Source organism: Euprymna scolopes, chromosome 20 (genome assembly GCF_053919585.1).
Source record: "Euprymna scolopes isolate OS-2025 chromosome 20, ASM5391958v1, whole genome shotgun sequence".
NCBI lineage: Eukaryota > Metazoa > Mollusca > Cephalopoda > Sepiida > Sepiolidae > Euprymna > Euprymna scolopes.
This window is the reverse complement of record NC_136501.1, coordinates 31,712,635-31,733,267: the sequence shown is the minus strand read 5'-3', so window position 1 is coordinate 31,733,267 and position 20,633 is coordinate 31,712,635. Positions and strand designations below refer to the sequence as shown.

General features: G+C 30.2%; 1 protein-coding gene across 14 annotated transcripts in view; it reads left to right on the top strand.

Annotated features, from left to right (window-relative positions):
* Positions 1-20,633, top strand: part of LOC145241382 (proto-oncogene vav-like) — a 347,285-nt gene that overhangs the window by 189,615 nt on the left and 137,037 nt on the right. For 5 of the 14 annotated variants that reach the window (XM_080104292.1, XM_080104293.1, XM_080104288.1 and 2 more), the window contains one exon: positions 10,711-10,788. The exons of 2 other annotated variants lie outside the window; for them this stretch is intronic. In XM_080104292.1, coding sequence (XP_079960418.1) covers positions 10,711-10,788 — 78 coding nt within the window. Of the gene's footprint in view, positions 1-10,710; positions 10,789-20,133; positions 20,234-20,633 lie in introns of all 14 variants that reach the window. 7 more of the 14 variants (XM_080104290.1, XM_080104285.1, XM_080104295.1 and 4 more) reach the window with 2 other exon arrangements.

Genomic DNA, 20,633 nt, shown 5'->3' with positions numbered 1-20,633 from the left:
GAAATATATATATACAGGGGGACCCCACAAAAAATAGGACATTCAATTGTTTTTCTGAGCATTTTACATTCAATGGAGAAAAAAAGATCAAAGACCCTAGTGTTTTGATGTGATGTTTTGAATATACTAAACTAGTTATGACCAAAGTTTCATTTCATTCGGACAAAACACTAAGAAACAGGGTCTAATTAGAGTTGGGGCTCGTTTTTTTTTTTTTTTTTTTTTTTTTTTTTTGTCACCCTGTATATATGATTTTTTTTTTTTTGAGAAAAGTATATTAAATTTTTAAAAAGTCAGTTTTTTCTTTTTTACTGCACAGAGACCAACACACGGACTCTTTACTGTTTTTTTTTTTCCTCTTCAATTTAACATCATGGCAAGAAAAAGAAAAATGTATAATATTCTGAAGATGGTTTATAATGCCGAAATATTAATTTAAACAAATAAATGTTTGTTTATTTCCATAATATTGCGTTGTAATTTGGTTTTCAAACGTATTTCACATGTATTTTATATTAAATTTTGACTTTTATCATCAACAATTTCATTTTTTTTTTAAAGACAAAAGCATAGAAACAATTATGATTGAACACATTTTTTTTGTTTTTAAATAAAAGTACCAGAAAATTATCTCCCCCCCCCCAATAAAAATAATTGTGTTGTCTTCTGACAGCTGATAACTGATTGGCTAATTACATAGGCTTTTTCTAGAAGCTTATTGTAAACTGTCGGAAAATATACTGATCTTGGGTCAGGTTCGTGATCAGTACCTTTAAGTTAAATAGATGCTTTTTAATATAATTTCAAATTTGGTAGGAAGGCATAATTGAAAGAATTGCTCGTAGGGATTGATAAGTGTTGAATTGATAACTTGTGGATCTAAATATCAGACCGGCAGTAAATAGTTTTTTTTTTTTATTTATTGGAAATTTTATTTTTTAACTTTAACATGTAGCATAATTATCCGCTAAGGCATGGATAAAAAGCTGTGACTAACTGTATGATAATATTGTATACCTTCGTTTGTACATACATTATCACCTTTCATACTCATTGAATTAAATGAAATAATCCAATCACCAAAGCTGAAATGCAAAAAATTAATTGCCAAAAATTTAGATTTTATCTAAAAATGAATTGTTCTCTAAGGTATAAAGATTGCGATCATGGAGTAACATGATAAATCTATTCATAAAAATAGTTTTATATTGTTTTGTTATATATATTAATAAATGAGGAATCATTTCTATTGAAAATCCAGTTTGTATTATGCATCTAAAATTGAAAAAAAAAAGAAAAAAAAGCACTCTTGAAAAGTGTTAACATTATGTGAAGAAGCTGAATCAAAACAAAATAGTAACTGAATTTGACCTAATGTCATCTATCTATCTATCTATCTATATATATATATATATATATATATATATATACGAAAGGCGAATGGGGTGCACGCATTTTTATATGTCCAGCAACGGCTTTTTTTGCCGGGGTTCTGTGTGTGTGTGTGGGGGGGGGTTTACTATTTCTTAGAACTGTTTATATACCCCCAGATCATAATATGTATTATTTGCGAAGAGATGTTGTGTCTAGATTTATTTTGATTGACTTCTATAAAATTTGCGCTATTTCATTGTCGCATGTTTTTCCGGCTTTTTAGTATAAATGAAGTGAAACTAAATTGAAACGATTTGTGTTCCTCGGCTTTCGCACCGGGGATGTCCAGAAAGCAAATCAGCTTTGATCAATGCAGTGAAAACTGTCATATCAAACAATTGCTATTCATTTGGACACTCCCCTTTTTATGGGTAGCCCCCCCCCCCAACATCTTAAGGAAACAAAACCAAAACAACTGCCTCGCAGCCAAACTTAACTGTGGGATTTCAATCCCACTATTGCATGATGTCTAACCTCATTAAATTCACACATCTGTCATTTAACTTTTTAATTGTTGAATTAAAATGTCATTACCCCCCCCTCTTTTCCACCTTCGTGTCAAGGCTTCAGATTTGAGCCTACTTACCAAAACTTGCTTTTTTCTTTTACACCAACAAACACATGGGCAACGCCGGCCACCCCCGCTAGTCTATTATATAAATCTCACCTGTCTTTATGTCTGCCCAAAACTTTCCACAGAGGCGACGGATTTTCACAAGATCAGTATCATTTTGAAGTTCGACCCTTCGGATGACAAATATTGAAAAATTGACCAAAAACATTAATTCCTTCACCCTCAATTGGGCACTTTTCTACAAGGAGAAGTTGCTTTTTTCACCAATATTTTCGAATGTCATCCCCTCTTTTTGATTGACGAGCTTTAATCTAAACCTTTGCCACTTCTGCTTTGATGATGAATGCAACAGCAAAGACGGCATATTTTTTTCTTTCTTTTTTTTTCCGTGGTACGGGTTCGAGCCTGCCTGCCCACTACCACTTTTTTTTCTCTCAACACACACCTCCAAACACCCGGGCAACGCTGGGCACCCGCGCTAGTGTTTATGTAAAAAAGAAAACACTTTTTGAACATGCTTTTCTCACTTTTAAATGCATAATACTAACTAGATTTTTAATGGAAATGATTTACCATTTAATAATATGTAACAAGAACAAAATAAAACTATTTTTAATGCCAGAATTAATTTTTTTCTCACGTTCTTCCATAGTAGCGGCCTTTTACATATTACCTTATTCTATAATCAAGTAAGATGTTATAGATTAGATTCTGTTGTCTTTGCTGACAATTAGGATAAGAAAGTCTTTTTAGATTTAAATTTTTATCTTAAATAAAGAAGTTATAATGTTTAAAAAAAAGAAAATTACAATACTGAAATATACTTTTATAAGAAGGAAGAGAAGACGGCGAGAAAGCACCTATGGAGTTTCCACAAATCCTGCTAGTAATTTGAAAACTTCAAAAACACTGAGTGGAAACTCTGAACAATGGTTTTTCTTTTTTAAACATCATTGTAAAACCCTTTGTCAAATAATTTCACATTTAATTCACAACAGCTTTGTGCAATGTGTTGTGGTTGGAGAAGAGAAAGAGGCTTAGCTGTACAAAGAAAATTGATACACGTTATGTCCGTATGCTTTTGTTATTGATAGGAGCTCACTTCTAAGTTATTTAAAAACTCATTCAGATAATCTGTTTGAGAATAGGTTTTTGCCATGATCAGGTGCCTGCATTAAACCTAACTATGGTTAGTTGTAAGTGAGCTTACACTTATATATAAATTTTTATTACCGTTTTATCTGCTTAGTTACACATGTTTTAGTTACCGAATCGTATCAACGATCCAGTAACTTCATCAGATTTTACAGAAATGGTTATTCGGTAACTGAAACATGTGTAATTAAGCAGATAAAATAGTAATAAAAAAAAATATATTTGCTCTGCAATAGTATTGAGCACTCTCTTCAGGTTTTTATTAATTACCATTTTTTCTATATATATAAGTGTGTGTGTGTGTGTGTATATATATATATATATATATATATATAACTACTTCATTTACTCACATAAAATTAATATATGAAAATATAAATTTATGCGTAAACTTTAAGTATTTACTTCAAAAGTGCTCAATATGTAGGTAGAGCTAGTTAGTAAGTTATAAAATGTATATGGCGATTAAGCTACACTGAATATTCCGCATTTCATCCACTTTAGGATTCTTCAGGCTTATATATATATATATACACACACACACACACACACACACACACACACACACACACACACACACATGTAGCCATTTTCTTTGTACAGGTAAGTCACACCCAAATGTTTTGTATATTTGGACAGCAAGTATTCATTTTAACAAAATTTGTTGAAAGAATTCAACAACTAATTGTTACTGTTTTTTTATTTATTTATTTATCAATGTATTATTTATCGATCGTTTTAGATCTTTCAATATTTTTTCAAACGTATACATGTGATTATATGTATATGCTGTAAAGGTGTAACCACTTTGTGTGTGTGCATAATATATATATATATATATATATAAGCAGGTTGTCCAATCTTGCTCGGTCATAAAAACACTTAAATATGAGTTTAATTTATGCAGATTCTGAATTATTATTATAAAGCCAATTCTTTATTGATTATTATATTGTATCCACTACATAGAAATGATTTAAAAAGTAAAAAAAGAATGACTTGGATCTATCAGTTAGAATTGAAGCCAAAACATTTAGTACTCTAGCTTAATTTTTTACCGTCTGAGCTAACAGATGAATAAGAAAACTTAGAAAATCAACCGACTTTACTGTATAAATGTATATTTGTGCATGCGTAGAAATAACGTATTTAGTTGACTTACACCTGCCAAGTTGCGATTTTTTTTTTTTTTTTTCATTTTGACCCCATAGCAGCTATTTTTACTAGCTAAAAACCAAATTGAATTAGTTCCACAGGTTCAAATCTCTACTATTATATGAATAAACAGTATGTTCTCTACAATGTATTGTGGACAAGTCACTGCAGGGAAGCATATGAAGCTTCCTTTTGGTGCACCGCGTTGAATCCCCATCTAGAGCAGGTAATCAATCGATTTGATCGAAAAAATAAGTTATTTTACCGATTTTGATAACAAGAAAAATATGGGAGTATGAAACATTCATTGATCATCATTCAATCCTGGGCAACGCCGAGTTTCCCCTGCTAGTTCCCTATATATTAAGTTTAAAGTTGGTAGAGCAAAATTTTTTTAGAGTAGTTTGGAGAGACCATACTACATACAGACAAGGTTTTATATATATATATATATATATATATATTTATATATATATATATATATATATATATATATATATATATTTATATATATATATATATATATATAAATATATATATATATATATATATAAATATATATATATATATATATATATATTTATATATATATATATATATATATTTATATATATATATATATATATATATATATATATATATATATATACACTGGCATTGCCCGGGTATTTGTATTTGGAGATGTATGTTGAGCAAAAAAAAAAAAGTGGTCAATTTTTTTAACTTTGACCTCTATTATGACCCCTTAACATTTATTGTTTTGGGCTTAAGTTAAGTTAGATCCATGTCCAATGAACCTATATCTAAAATGTCAAGTGTTTAGACTCCAAATTGTCGGAGGGGTTTGGTAGAGTTCTCAAAGGTCAAATCGTTGAACTTTGACCCCTTAATCGCCAAATTTCTGGCCGAAAACCGATCACATCGCTTTTCCCAAATCTCAGTACCCTGTATGTCAAATTTCGAGTCTGTAGACTTAAAATTGACAGAGTTATTGCGTAGGGAAATGTAGACCCACAGATACACAGACAGACACTTTAACTTTTATAGATATATAGATAATGGTTGTATATTTTTAGTTTCCTTGATGTACATCTATTGAAACTCTTGTGATTATCAAAATTATCAAAAAATGAATAGAGTGTATTTATAGTATGTTTATTTATGCAAACATTGTTGGCTACATGTGTGCATACATGCTTCTGTAGTGTTTTTTTTTCTTTCTTTTTTATAGAGAAACTACATCAGGCTAAATATACTTAATATCAAAATCAAGACACTTAAGTCTTAAATTTGATCTTGAAGTATGTTTGGCCTGATGATGTGATCTCTCTGAAATGAGATACTACAGAAACATGTATGCACATATGTAGCCAATATTTGTATAAATAAACATAGTAAGGCAATGAAGTAATAGATTTTTTTTTTTACTATGAAAAACAAATTGCTTCAGCAATAATGGGTTTTGTGAACCAGTATTTTTTATTTGGATTTTTGATTTAGTAATAATGAATTGTAATAAAATATAAAATACTGCCAAATCTTTAAAATAAAGTATCCTCCCTCTACTGGACTAGAAGACTTATCACATCTGCCAATATCCTATATTTCTACAAAGCAATCATTTGCCATGCATTGAGCATTGTTGTTACATCTCGGTTAGTGCAACCATCATCAACTGCTCCTTCTTGGACAGCTTGAAAAAAAGTCTCTAATAAAATGTCCACTGTCTACCAAATTCCAGTCACTGTTATATCATTGCAGTGTTGCATTCCTGTTGTTTTATACATACTTTCACTGAATGGGCTCCAATGAACTTGCCCTTAAAGAAAATACCTCTAACCCATATGACCAGCTGCAAAATCTCACCCCTTTACTGTAGAACTCTTTAAATACCAGTAGATATTTTACTATTATAGCTTCTTTCCTCTGACTATTTGCATTTGGAATCCCCTTCCTGCTCATCCGATCATCCAACATGCAGAAATTTAAATTTAATGGCAACAAATATATTGCTACTGCACTTCCACACTTAGGTTATTTCCCTTATAAATTTGGTCCCTATCACAGTAGCCTCTTACATCTCGGTGATGATATGCATCTTTATTTTGTAAATAAGTTTGTCCAATGGTGGATATCTTCATTCAGTTTTGTTTTTTAGGATACCACAAATGTTTCAGACTCGTGGGTAAGCAAACCAGACTAGGTCTCATGCCTGTTTTCTATGTGGTTTGATCCAAAGGGTTGACATACATAGTGTAGCCTTCAGTCAAATTGTTTCTTACAGTCTCCAACCACGTCTTTCTCATACCTGGGATATCAATATGCATTATGGAGTGTATACAAATAGGTTGGTAATTAATCTTTTGTGCTGCACACAATCCTGAGGACATGGTCATTCATAATTGGTATATTTCTAAAAGCTATGCAACCCATGTCTGTATATAAATGGATGTTTAATTGAAAAGGATAGTAGGAAGTGGATCTTAGATTTACTTTTGGCAGCTTTGTAATTCAGTTCCTTTATTTTGTCCTATAGTCCTTGAGTGGTGTTTCTGACAAAGGGGGAAGACTGCTGTTTTCTGGCTCAGTCTATTCTATCTAACACTTATCATTGCCTAGGTTTTCACCTTGAAGTTGTACTTTTTTTTTTTTTTTTTTTTAATAACTCCTAACATCATGGAGCTTCTTACCTTGTCTGGGGCGATTTCCATAAAAAAAAACAAAAAACAAAACAAAAAAAAAAAAATTTGAAAATATAAAGAAATATTATCAAGTATTAAATATACAAATTGTTGAATGCATAAGTAAACAATCTTTAACAAGTTTATATACGCTGTTTACTTATGATGTTTTATAATTTGAAAGAATTTCTTATCTGTTATTGTCGATGAATATATTTCAAAAAGTTATTTGGTGCAACTACACTATAAAAGCAGAATTCAAAATGTTAATATTGAATTTCAAAGCAAATCAATGGTCTCTACTTGTCATGTTGCATTAATGAACATATCCAAAAATTAGGAAAAATGATAGGTAGAAAAAAAAAATTATTAAAGAAAACATTTTTGATGAAAATTGACAAAAATATTTGGCTAAGAAACACTGCAGAGTTCCAAAGGGAGGTAAATAGCATGTAATTGTGGCTAATTTTTTAAATAAATTTTGCGTTTTACTTTGTTTTTAATATAACTGAGTTACTTCCCTTGTTATACCTTAAAGAAATTTGGCAACAATTTTTTATGATAAAGATTGAAAACTTTTTTTCTTTTTAATAATCTGGCAATATTTAAGTACTTCTGACATACCAATTAAGTAGTATCATTGCTTTTAGTTAAAATTGATGCAAAAACTCAGTTGGTACCAATGTTTCTTTTTTAATCATTTTTTTTTTTTTCATTTTCTGAATTTCGCTGTTATAGGGGATTGTACCAAATATTTTTACATTGAGGAGGGAACTGCAATTCAATTATTTCAATCTTTGTTTTTTTTTTCTCCAGTGTTTTCATTTGATTTCTCTTTTTTTCTTGTATTTTATAACTTTAAAATTTCTCTAGCTTCTCTATATCTTTTTCTTTTACTATTTTTAAATAACTTTCTCCAATGCTGCTTTTTTGGTCTTACAATATCCACACATTTTTACTTTTAACTTTATATATATATATAATCTCATGAGGGCTTAATTTACCTTCTCTAAATACAAACGGGTCTTATCTGTCATTTCAGAAAGAATATCTTTCATGAAAATCTACAATAATGAAGAAAAAGAAATAGAAAGATTTAAAAAAAAAAAAAAAAAAAAATCCAGAAGGTCCCAGAACTTTCCAGAAAGATCAAGAGGGTTCTAGAATATTCTAATAATAAATAGCACTCTTTATAAAAATCACAGCAGTTATGGGTTTATTAACATGAGTTTAACCTTAGCTCAGGTGTGATTTCAGGGTTATAAATCGAGTTAAAAGAATTCCCTTTTAAAAACCTTCTGAAGGTAACTTTTAAAATATTTCTTGGCAATATGGGCTTTTGTAGGTTGATTAGCCAAGATGGGCAACTGATGCTGACATTACATGGAAATTTAAAATTGTGAAATGTGAATGTAGGAACGAAATGCGTCTTAATAGTTTTTGACGCAAAAAAAAAAAAAAAACTTTGCTGTCATCTATAATAAAAACAATTTGATTTTTGTTTAATGTTAAATGTTTGTCTCTGTTAAACAAAAATTATATTTAAATTTATTTTGTTTCTTTTCATATATATATATATATATATATATATATATATATATATATTTTGTTATTTTAATCCAAACCAGGCATAGTGCTACTAAGTCATAATTTGGGGCCAGATTTGTAGAGATACTATGTAGAGAGTTAGGCACTGATATATGTTTACATTACAGCTGAACTTCTGCATGTTAGTACAGTTAGGGAAGCAGGGGGGCTGGAAGGGAATTCCAAAGTCTAACAGTTTGAGAGAAGAAGCTATTTGAGTAGAAGACTTTATGGCATTTAAGTATCTCTACAGTGTAGGAGTGGGATTTTGCTGTTGGTTTAATTTTTTTTTTGTTTTGTTATACTTTTAACCATATAACAAGATCTTATTTTCGCTTTTGTAAAATTATTCTTATCTATTATTTATAATTATTCTTATCGATTCAGACTACAGTTCTCATCTTGGATTTTATGCTCATGTCGTTTTGGCTGATGTAACCTTGTCAAACCTGGGAATCAATACAAAATTTTGAATTATTAAATTATTTAAATAAAATCCATGGGATAGCTTTTTTTTTTCTTTAAATTCTATTCACCCCCACAATAAGGCATATTGTCACTTGAACATAAGCAGTTTCTATTTGAAATCATGTCTACAGAGGACTATGTGAGGAGTTAAACAGCGACATTACACATGAATTTCTGTATACTAGTACAGTCAGAGAAACAGAAAATGGGGGAGGGGGGATTCCAAAATTATGCAGTCTGATGGAAGAGACTATTAGAACAGAAGATTTTCCAGCATCTAGGGACCTCAACAATGAAGGGGTGGGATTTTGCTGCTTTACTAAGATGTGAAATTGGCTGATATGAAGAACCTTAATAAACATGATGGATTTTATGAAATAATTTGTTTTTCTTTAAGTTTTAGGTTGGTCCCACTTAACCATAATGTCTTTAACCATGACTATTATCAGTTAGGCTTCTATGACTGCTACTTTTTATTATTATTTTATAATTACAAATGAGTACAATTGGATTTGAAAACCATAGTAGTATTGCTTTTGAAAGATGGCCTTTGCTTTTATCAATTTTCTATAAAAAAACATAACTATACGGAAATAATATTTTGGCACAATATAAAAACTAAATTAATTGTGTGATTTAAAATAAGATGGTTTACTCTTGAAACTAAAAGGATAGATTTTTAATTACAAACAACCATCTGCTCCACCATTTTAATGAGTTATTTTTTTCCATGAAAAAAAATTATGTGTAAGATGAAATTTAATATTTACATGTAATAATTATATTTAATAATTATATGTAATATTTTTATGTAGACTTTTAAAATCAGATTTTACATTCAACTGTTTAACTGAACACATCTTTGTTACTGCTTTATTTATGGGAAAACATCTCCGAATTTTGCAAAATTTGTAAATTTGATTTGAAAGAAATTCATTTCTCAAATGTAAGTTAATGTTAAAGCAATTTCAAAACTTTTCATGTGACAAAATGAACCAAATTGTATTTGTTTTTCGTATAAAATTATTCTCATTGTACGTTATTTTGTGACCTGTTTTTAGTGTGCGTCAACTTTAGAAATTTGAACTTTGATTTAAAAAAAAAAAAAAAATTTTTTTTTTTTTTTTTTAAATAATAGATAGATCCTAGATGCAAAGGAAGTATTGAAAGCATTTTGTTATATCCATGTTATTTTGCATGCTTTAATTTACAAATTTAATAGGCACTATTTCATCAATACATTTTTGTTTCAAAATAAATCTGTAATGAAATATCTACATCTATTGAACATTATGTTGAGCCCCCACACACCATTTTTTTCCTCCACTTTTTTTTCATATTTTTTTCTTTACCTCTCACTTTTGGCTTAACCCTTGGAGATTTCTCTTTGTGCTGGATTTGTTGTTGCTGTTGTAAATACTGTCTGTAAAGTCTGTTCATTGTAGTCTTTTGTTCGCTTCTATCTTTTTGGTTCTCTATTTCCTTCCAGACAATCTGCTATTCTTAGATTGTGCCTCTACTAGCACAAACCATTCTTCTGGTGTCAAAATTGTGATGATGATGGTGGTGGTATCCCTTGCTTTTAGACCGTTCTCAGATTCTTGTGCTATTTTGGCTTGCCTAGCTTAGCTTTTGTGTTCCTTCGTTTGCTTTTAGCGAATTTCCACCATTCCTAGAAACCAAAGAATCCAGCGATGATGAAGACATCTATGGTAACCTTAAAGATATGGCTTTGTAAGTATCTGCCTCCTTGTTGCCTCTTTTATCTTAAAAAATAAATGAAATAAATTTGAAGAGGAAGAACAAAAAAAAAAAAAAAAAAATGTGAGAAAACAAATGTTGATCCTGGCCAACAACAAGATGGCATTTGATACAGTTTTATGGAAAGAGATTGAACCTTGAACCTTGACTCTTGTTCCTGCTTTCATGATTTGAATTTGCTTGGTTTGTTGTTTTTTGTTTTATTTTTTGTTTTATTTTGTTCATAAATGTTTAGCAATACTCATTCCAGGAAGGTTTATATTTAAAGAAAACAATCTTAACCTCTTTTGATGATTGTATACATAATTATTGTGAGAGAGAGAGAAAATGGGAGCAATATTTTCAAAGGCTATACTTCATATTGCAAAAGGTAATTATAGATATTTGCTCAAAAGTAGTTTTACTACTGAACTTTTTTCCCACATATCTTTCCTATGTGAAACTCAAATAGTTAAAAGCAATGATTTTATAGAAGATACGTCTGACTTCTGTGCAGCTATACAGTACTGATGCATTTGAATAGTCCCAAATTTGTAGCTTCAGAAAATTTAGATCACATGATATTTTTGTAGATAGCTTTATCGAAAAAAAAAAAAAAGAAACATAATTTCATTTGAATTACCAGGCACTATTTTACCAATAGATTTTTAAAAGAATATAAATAAATAAAAATATAATATAAATAAAGATGCCTATGTAAAAAAAAAAAAAATATAAAAAACAAATCCAAATTATATTGAATAAGCAAAACAATATTAGTAAATCAGAATTAAAATGTAATATATATATATATATATATATATATAAATAAATTTTAAATCTAATTGATAACATGTAATATGTATATATATTAAATCAAATTGATAACAATTGAATTTAATTTTTCAGTGCTATGGCGAAAACTTTAAAAAAAGCATATACATCTGAAGTTAGTGGTTTAGAAAAGTTTCAGTTATTTTATGTGCGAATTTGCATTATATGGTACCATTTACACATTTAAAAGATCTTTTGGTAAAGGGGGTTATGTATATTCAGCCATCGCTTTATAAGGATAGACAAAAAAAATATAATTAGAATACTCTGTCTAGTTTGAGGAATCTTTTTACCAACATCACAGTCTTAGCTCTAATAGTCGAAACAAAGCAGACATAGTGTTCTCCTTGGCCATTTGGCAAACTGTAGTATCTATTCTGATATATCATTTTCACTGTTTTGTCAGTAAAGGGGAACTCCTTCTAGACTGAGACAGTTTCTTAATCATTTCTTAGCCATTTTGTACCCTATATCCATTTTAATGATATCAGTTTGTGATCCAATATAATAAAACAACCCATGCAAATAATGAAATGGTTGTAATAAAAAAACAAAAAATTTGTTTAAAAAAAAAAAAAATAATTATCGATTTTGAAATGTGGAACTGTTCCGTTTTCCTGCTTTCAAACTGACTGCAATATGGTCGTCTTCAAGTCCAACGTGAACAAGTTTTTGATGAGCCATCCCCTTAAGTAATCCAATTTACCAAATTTCCACTACTAATCATTTTCCCGTACACTCGTTAACCCTTATCCTTGACTGGCCTCCAGGCTTTGATAAGTGGTAACTCCTTTGTAATATATATATATATATATTTCATTAACATATCCCTATTGATAACAAGTTAAGTAAACAAGAAGTTGTAGTGGCAGTGACATATTGTACAGGCAGAGATGTTAGTCTTGCAAACTCGTGACATCATGTCTGAGCTGACAAAAGCTATAACAAATAAACGTAGATTATTTTATACTTGTTTAAGTTCATCATAAAAATTTAGCAAAACAAGAAATAAAAAATCACTACAACAATTTAGGCTTCGATGCATAGATTTAAAACTACTTGGTGTTAAGAGATAATTTTATAAAAAAACAAACAAAAAAACTGAGTTTTGCGATAAACTGAAAGTTTCAGTCAAACTTTTTTTTTATATATACATCTTCTTGGAATCGGTTTTGTCTTCAATATTTCTTATGTATAAGTTGTATGTTTCTTCTCTTTTTATAATTTTGCTTGCATTGATGTGTATTGCATTATGTGTATTCTTATCAGATAATATGAAATATTTGTATTTCTGTGTAAAATATATAATTTTTTGAATACTTTATATATGTTATTTTATGTGCTTTTATATGTCTGTCTATTATGTATTCCAATGTTATGATTAATGTCATTTAAGTTATTTTGCAGGTTTTGACATATGAATATGTTTAAAGAAAATCATTGCCAGAATTTTTATTTTCAAAATGTGTACATGTTATAATGTTTTTTTTTTCTAATTCAAATGAAAATTGGTACGAGTGTGAAACATTGTCAGTTAAAGTGTTGTTTTTTTTTTTTTTTTTTTTTTTTTTTTTTTAATTTTAACTATTTGGAATACTCATCCCAGAACGGGTTTGTAAGACACACTTGGAAACATTTAAGTGAAGGAGATCTGAATCCCAACACATTTAATGGTTATCGAAGACATGGTAAAAGAGTGTGAAAATAGAGATTACACAACTGAAGTTATATCTGCAGAAAAAAGTGTTAATTTTTTTTCAGGGAGGGGTCAGCCATCATTCAGATATTTTAGCATGAGCAAAATTTGTTTTAAAAAATTATATATATATATAATCGTTAAAAAGTATATGCTGTTTCACCAGAGTGATTCGTGTTTGCTCAAGGATCTCTCTAGTAAGTTCAACACCTGTTTAATTTTGATTTAAAAAAACAAAACAAAACAAAAAAAAAAACTGTAATATGGATCTCCCTTGAGGTAATCAAGAACTAAATTAGTGCATAGTGAAGAGTAAATTTTTGTATTTTTATTGGTAAATTGTTTAAAAAACAGTCAGCTGTCTTTGTTGTTTCTTGCTTAGAGAGACGGTCGGTGGGGGCAGTTGGAGGAAGGAAAGAGAGGATTTTTTTTTTTTTTTTGATATATAACTCTTTTTTGAAAGTTCTATTGAAGGAAAGAATTGGATCTTAGTAAAATATAGTTTAAACATATCCGGTTCTCCTAAAATTAAAGTCACAATCAATATGCATATTTCTTGAATTTAACTGTAAGATTTGTGTTTTTATTTATTTATTTTTTTTAAAGAAAAAGTCTGTGGAATAGTTATAAGGTGGAAAATATAAGGAAATTCCAACTCCTAAAGGATTTCAAAAATATTTAATAATATATTAACAAATAGTGTCATAGGTGGTCTAATGTTTTAAATATTTTATATACATTTCTTGATTTCAATGTGTTGTACACATGATCAAAGAGAAGATGATGGAACATATATATAATTGCAGTCGTCCTTAACTCTATAAATATGATTTTATAAATATCTTGTACAACTTATCTCCCTTGCATATCTCTTATTAACCTATATTCATTTTTTTTTAAATACATTTTGAGAGGAAGATCTAAAAGATGGTAGATTCTACAGAATGAATAACACACAACTATCTTTTACCAATCATTGTGATAACTACTCTTCATCTTTCAATGTTTAGTTTTGAATGAGATCAAAAGTAATCTGTCTTCAAATGTGGTATATTTAGAAAGATTAATAGGATAATTATCCGTCCGAGGAATGGCACCAATTATTTGACTTTACTAATCATTGGCAGCCACACTGGTAGTGATTAATATACCATGCCATAAATAGAATGAGGGGGGAAAAGAAAACCCTTTTCTAATATAAAAATAAATGTTGTTTCTATTTCAATATCTACATGTATAAGTAGCTATTCATTGGAACACCAAGGGAGATAATTCAGTATATATTCAACCTAATGAAAACAGCAGTTACTTGTCTTGGTTGTCTGTCCACTGCTCCTTCGCCATACTGACTGGCAGATGGTGTTCCTTATTCCAAACGGAATCAAGATACTCAAGAAGACACTCAAGCTTAAAAACATCTTTGAAAAAACAAACAAAAAAAAACATCATCAGCGACAGCCTTTGAGTTCTGTAATGCTTTCAGTCCTAACACCTGTCAAATTCATTCTGCAACAATGATGAGCAGAAAATCCTTCGATTCTTCTATGACCTTTAAGTACAAGAGCACCAATTAACATTCACTTGGTGTCCAAGCTAAAGGAGGGGTGTCCGCTATAAACCAGGCTGAGATCGACTACCATTATTGATTGGTCCTGGATATGACCTTAAACTATATCTGATGGTGTGGCCCCAGCTTGCGAGCTTTGGGGAGTGTGGAGCTATACTTTAATTGCTATTGCTCCCAGGTCCACTCTGACCTGGAGTGGTAGTACCTGTTAGGGTCCCAACTATGGGTTGAATAAAAACTGACTTGAAAAAAAAAAAAAAAAAAAGGAAACAAATACATCCTATTAAAATATTTTTCTTCATAATCACTGGATTTGGCATTAAATAACCTGAAAAGAGTTGATATGCCGTAAAACAAAACAACCAACCATTATTGATCAGCCAAAGTGGCCATAAAACAAACAACTAGAAGCGACCCAGCACCTCACAATGGAATCAAACACATCTACTGTGACCGAGGGGAGAAGTTTCACTGTCTGACAGAGCTAAGTAGAAAAGAACAAATGCTACTGAGCCATCTGCAAAACGGTCAACACTTGAAATCGAAGTATTGACTCGCTAAAATCAATCGGGCGGTTGACACATCTGTAGGAAGTGTCGCATGGAGAAGGAGATTGCGAAGCATGCCATCTACGATTGTCCCTCTCATTACATGGCCTCCAGCTGAACCACTACCTCCAGACACCCTCCTGTTAGACTCCATCCTCGTCCTGATCATGTGGGAAAAGTGTACCTCCACATTAGATCTTCCTAATGTGTCCGAACCAACTACAAACTGTCTTGTTGCATAACAGCAGCAGTCATGTTATACGCAAGTAAATGCTGGGCTTCCATTAATTCAGTCTTTCTAAAACTTGAGTGGATTCTCATTCAGCAGACTTGTGGTGTGCATCTTGATGAATTAGCTCTGACTCTGTTATTAAGAGTAAAAGTGCCCAGACTGAAGTCGGTTTTGTGTTGCAATCATCTACACTGAAATGAATATGTTAAACAAAGCTTTTATTGAATAAATTGATGGGCACGCAACCGAGGAAATGGCAGGCTGAAGGAAACTTGGAATGACTCTGTCAAAGATGATCTCGGACAATGGCATGTCAAAATAAAAATCACTCGCTATTACCATGACCAATCTGCAACCCACATCTTATATGGAGAAAAAAAAATGCATTGAACAAAGAAGTGTTAATTCCTAATTTGTATATGACTTATAGTAATTTAAATACATGGGAAATTAAATTGTAAAGAATTTATTCGAAAATGACTTATCCTAATTTTAATGTAGGGGAAATATAAGTTTTTGCTGATTTTAAAATTTAATCTTGAAAATTAAAAACTGTATTTGAAAATCTTTATTCATAAAAATAACAGCTTTTACTCTATAACTTGATTCCATCTGTCAACAAGATTATATATACCTCGCTTTCAAAAATTCTCTAGGTTCTAATGTGACATATGAATCTAACTCGTGTTTAATCTCATTTTTTAATTTTTTTATTTTTCTTCCTTTGAAGATTGTAATACTGGGTCTGGGGCAGCCAAACCAGCTGTCAGCATTGCCCCGCTTTTTTATTGAAACCAACCGAGAGCTCTTTTTAGTATCCTCGCTATTCCCTTAAGTGCAATTGTCTGAATCTCTTTTGCACTTGGTTCACCAGGAATATTAGTTAGATCATAATGTTGATCTAAATGTCCATCTAAATGGTTTTTAAAATAAATGATAATCTGGGAAAGGGAGGTTAGGAGAATATGTCGGATGGAGCAAGATTACCCAACCAAATCTTCCTAGATCTTTTGTCAGTAATGTTGTCTGAGGACGAGCATGAACATGATGGAAGATGAATCTTTCTGTTACCTAAAGGATGTTTTTGGATTAACATGGGTGAGAATGTTACGGAAAAATATGAATGATTTAATAATCTTTAATAATCTGAAAGAAAAAGTTATAAATTAATCATGGTGATATGTTTAAGTAATAACAATACATAAAATACAATCCAGCTATGAAAAAAATTTCTAAGAAAAATTAAAATAATGACATGATTTTATATAAATCTTAGTGCGAACATTGGCAGAGCATAATCCTCTCACCCCATACCACTACTGTCATTTTTGACAGTGTATGCTAGTGTTAAAAATAAAAAAAGAATAACCTCTCTTCATGTGGTAGGTTCAATTGTTTCACACAACATATATACTGTAGACAGTTTCTAAATAGGATGCTGCACATGATTGAGTTGAGATGAAACAAAATTAGAACAATATGTAATATTCACCAATTCCTTAAGGAGTAGACATTTGTATCTTCTATGCACAACACTTTTCCTAGTGTGTCATGATTTTCTTTGAGTTTTAATCATGAACCTTACATGATTTGTTGATTCTGGTCAAAGATCTACATATTGCTGGGTCTTCCACCATTGCAAATATGCATTTTTTTTTTTTTATCTTTTGAAATTTAAAATGACTCTTCCCATTGCATTTATTTTGAATTTCAACACAAAATAATAAAATGAAATTATATTGCCAAAAAAAAAAAAAAACCTTTAAAATGTTTCTAAAATTTGTTGGACTGATTTTTATGTTTTCTTGAAATTTTTTTTTCTTTCATTAATTTGAAATTTTTTTTTATTATTAATTTGACATTTTTTTTTTTCTTTTTTTAGAATCTTCTGTTTGTGTTGGCAGGTTTTAACAGTAATTTTTTTTGTTCTTTTTGTCATTTTAATTTGTTTCCTTTTCACAGCAATGTTTTCCTAATTTCAACCAAAATTATAAGTATTTTAGTTATATTTTCCTTCATTTGTATATAAAAAATACTTTTTTTTAACATTTTTCTTGATCAACTATACTGATCTGATAATTTTTTTTATCCTGTAAAAAAAAAGTTTCTTTGAAAGAAAATATTTATTTCCTTCTCTCAGAATAGTGATATGAAGATTAAATTATATAAATTAAGAAAATAAAATTGTTAAATAGTCATATTAAAATGTTTTTCTCCCTAAATCTAACTTCTGGTCCACATCATGGGAGGTGGTAACAGGGTTATGTCCTGAAATAGGATATGACATAATAAATTTTGTGTTGTTCTATAAGTTCATCACCTGGCAATATGTCTTCATTTTGACAATACAGAGTAAATACAGCTTGTTTTATATAAATTCATTGTATAAGTTCACATATTATTCATTTTTTTTTTTTTTTTGTGAAAAAAAGATCCTATACAGCCTAAATACCTTGGAAATCTCATCTATAAATATTGTACTCTGAGATGATTTTTAAATTTACGTACTTATGCAGTATAAGGACAGTACTATTCAGAATTTCCCGGACGGTGTATGAAAAATGCCAGTAGGTGCTGAACAAAAGTTTAATGATTATTTTTTTTTTTTTTAATGCAAAATAACGTCCAGTTTTTTAGTGGACAATATATTATTTCTATTAGTATAAAACAAATTTAATGAAAAATAAAAACAATATTCTTCAACAATAGGACAATTTTTACGAAACTTTATTGACTTCTTTTTCTTAAATATTTTGTATGATTTTTATTTAAAATCTATGAGCATTTTCCATAAATTGCCTGGCTGATTCCGACGATATCACAGAAGTTATACTGTATGAGTACCTAAATTTATTAAGGATGTGAAGGCTTCCAGGAAACCAGATATATTTACAAATTAATTTTTTCATCTTTGAATAAAGTTACATTAAAAATAAACAAAACTGTAAAATACATTTTGTCTCATACTTGTTAAGAATTCATTCATTGCTTTTAATATGGACATATGCTGCACTATTTAGAAGAGGAAACAACCTATGAAAAAATTTGGAAGAAAAACATAATTTTCTTAAGAATTAAAAAATTTTTTTTATAGCATTAAAAAAAAAAATAGCTTATTGGAATTTGGAACTGTTAAATCTGATGTTAAAATATTGTTTGTTGAACACTAAATCACTTGGAGACGCAGACATGTATTGATTAATGCAAGTATAAGGTGTTAACTTTTGAATTGCTATAACGAAATGAAAAATGTTATGTCGACACCACATTTGGTGATATTTCCCAAAAATTTCTTTGCAGTATGTTTCTGAAATTTTGAGATGAGCATTGATTATTCATATTGTTTGGATTCTTTAGATTACTGTTCTCAACTTGAATGTTATTTTCACAATGTTTTGTCTTCCAATATAACCTCCGACCTTCCTTGAGTGTATCTTGTTTAACTCTGATAATCTGCACCGAATTTCAAATGGAACCCTTCATTTAATCCAGGGGGGGGGGCATGCTCTTGTTCGTCGACCTTGACCGAGTAGAAGTCCTAAGTAATTCACAATTGTATTTTGAGTGTCAGCCACACTGAGGATTGAACCTCCAATCTTCAGAGGAGTTTAACTTTACAATTGAAATTTTTTTTTATCAAGTACTTTATCTACTACGCCACAGGTGCTTGTGGACGGAATGCTAGCATGCTACCTTCATTCATTAAAAAAGTGAGTTATGAGCAAAACTAGCAGGCTTACTTGGCGTTGTCTGGGGCAAAAGTGTAATATATTTCTGTTAAAACTTTTACCTCTCTACTTCTATTTTCCTCTCCATGCTCCCTTTTTCTCATATGTCCAGTCTCATCATCTCTAGTTGGACAGACGGACACACACACACACACACACACACACACACACACCAATTTCCTTTATATAATTGATTCCTCATGGAATGTGTCTATTTTTTTTCTTCTTTTTTCCAAATTAGTACATAATAACACTGAACCACACACACACACACGCGCACACACACACACACGAAAACAGGCCAAATTGATCCTCAGGAATGCATACTTTTTTTTTTTCTAAATTTTAGATCTTGTTCTTCCAGGACAACTCTGATCAAGAATATACCAACTTAGTGGGTTCCATTTGAAATTATATGTAGATTCCCGAGTTTGACAGAAAGATTCCCAAGTTTCACAAGATACACTTGAAGAAGATCGAAGATTACATTGACCGAAACGTGAAAATGACATTCAAGATGATAATGATAGTCCGAATAATCCAAATAAATGAATTTCTTTGTAGTTCGATGAAATAATCTACATCTGAAAAGCAACTGTTGACTCAACTTGCTAGTCGAATGATTTTCCAATGCTCAATGTTTTCCTTTTTGCAGGACAGTAACTATACTGTTTGTGTCGATTGCTTTCTAAGCCTTCTGATGTATTGTGAAAATGCCTTTTGCCTTTTTCCAGTGATTTGCCTGATGATGATGTCTATAGCAAAGGAACACAAGATGATAATCAACAAATATATGAAGATCTCTGCTCTCTTAAACGAAAATCCAATTCCCAGGTAACCAGGAACAAAAAAAAACCCAAACAAAATGCTGTTGTCACAAGTATCAATATCTTCTGTATAAAAAGAAGAAAAAAAAAAGCATGGCTATTTATATTTTGAAGTTTTTTTTTAATTCACAATTTTTATCGTTTTTCTTTTGTTGTTTTGTAAAAACTTTTTCTTATTCACTTTTCATATGCAGACTGGTAATTTTTTTAATGGCATAATTTTTACTTTGGTAATTTATTTCATTACTCATGGAGAATATATATATTTTTTATGATTGTATGAAAACGTACGTAATTATGTCCTAATTTGATGGAAATTAGATAATGCGCAACTCGTTTAGAGGAAATGTTGGTACGTTGTACACGAATCTAATCATTTATTTTTTCCTGAATCGATCGTGGAAATT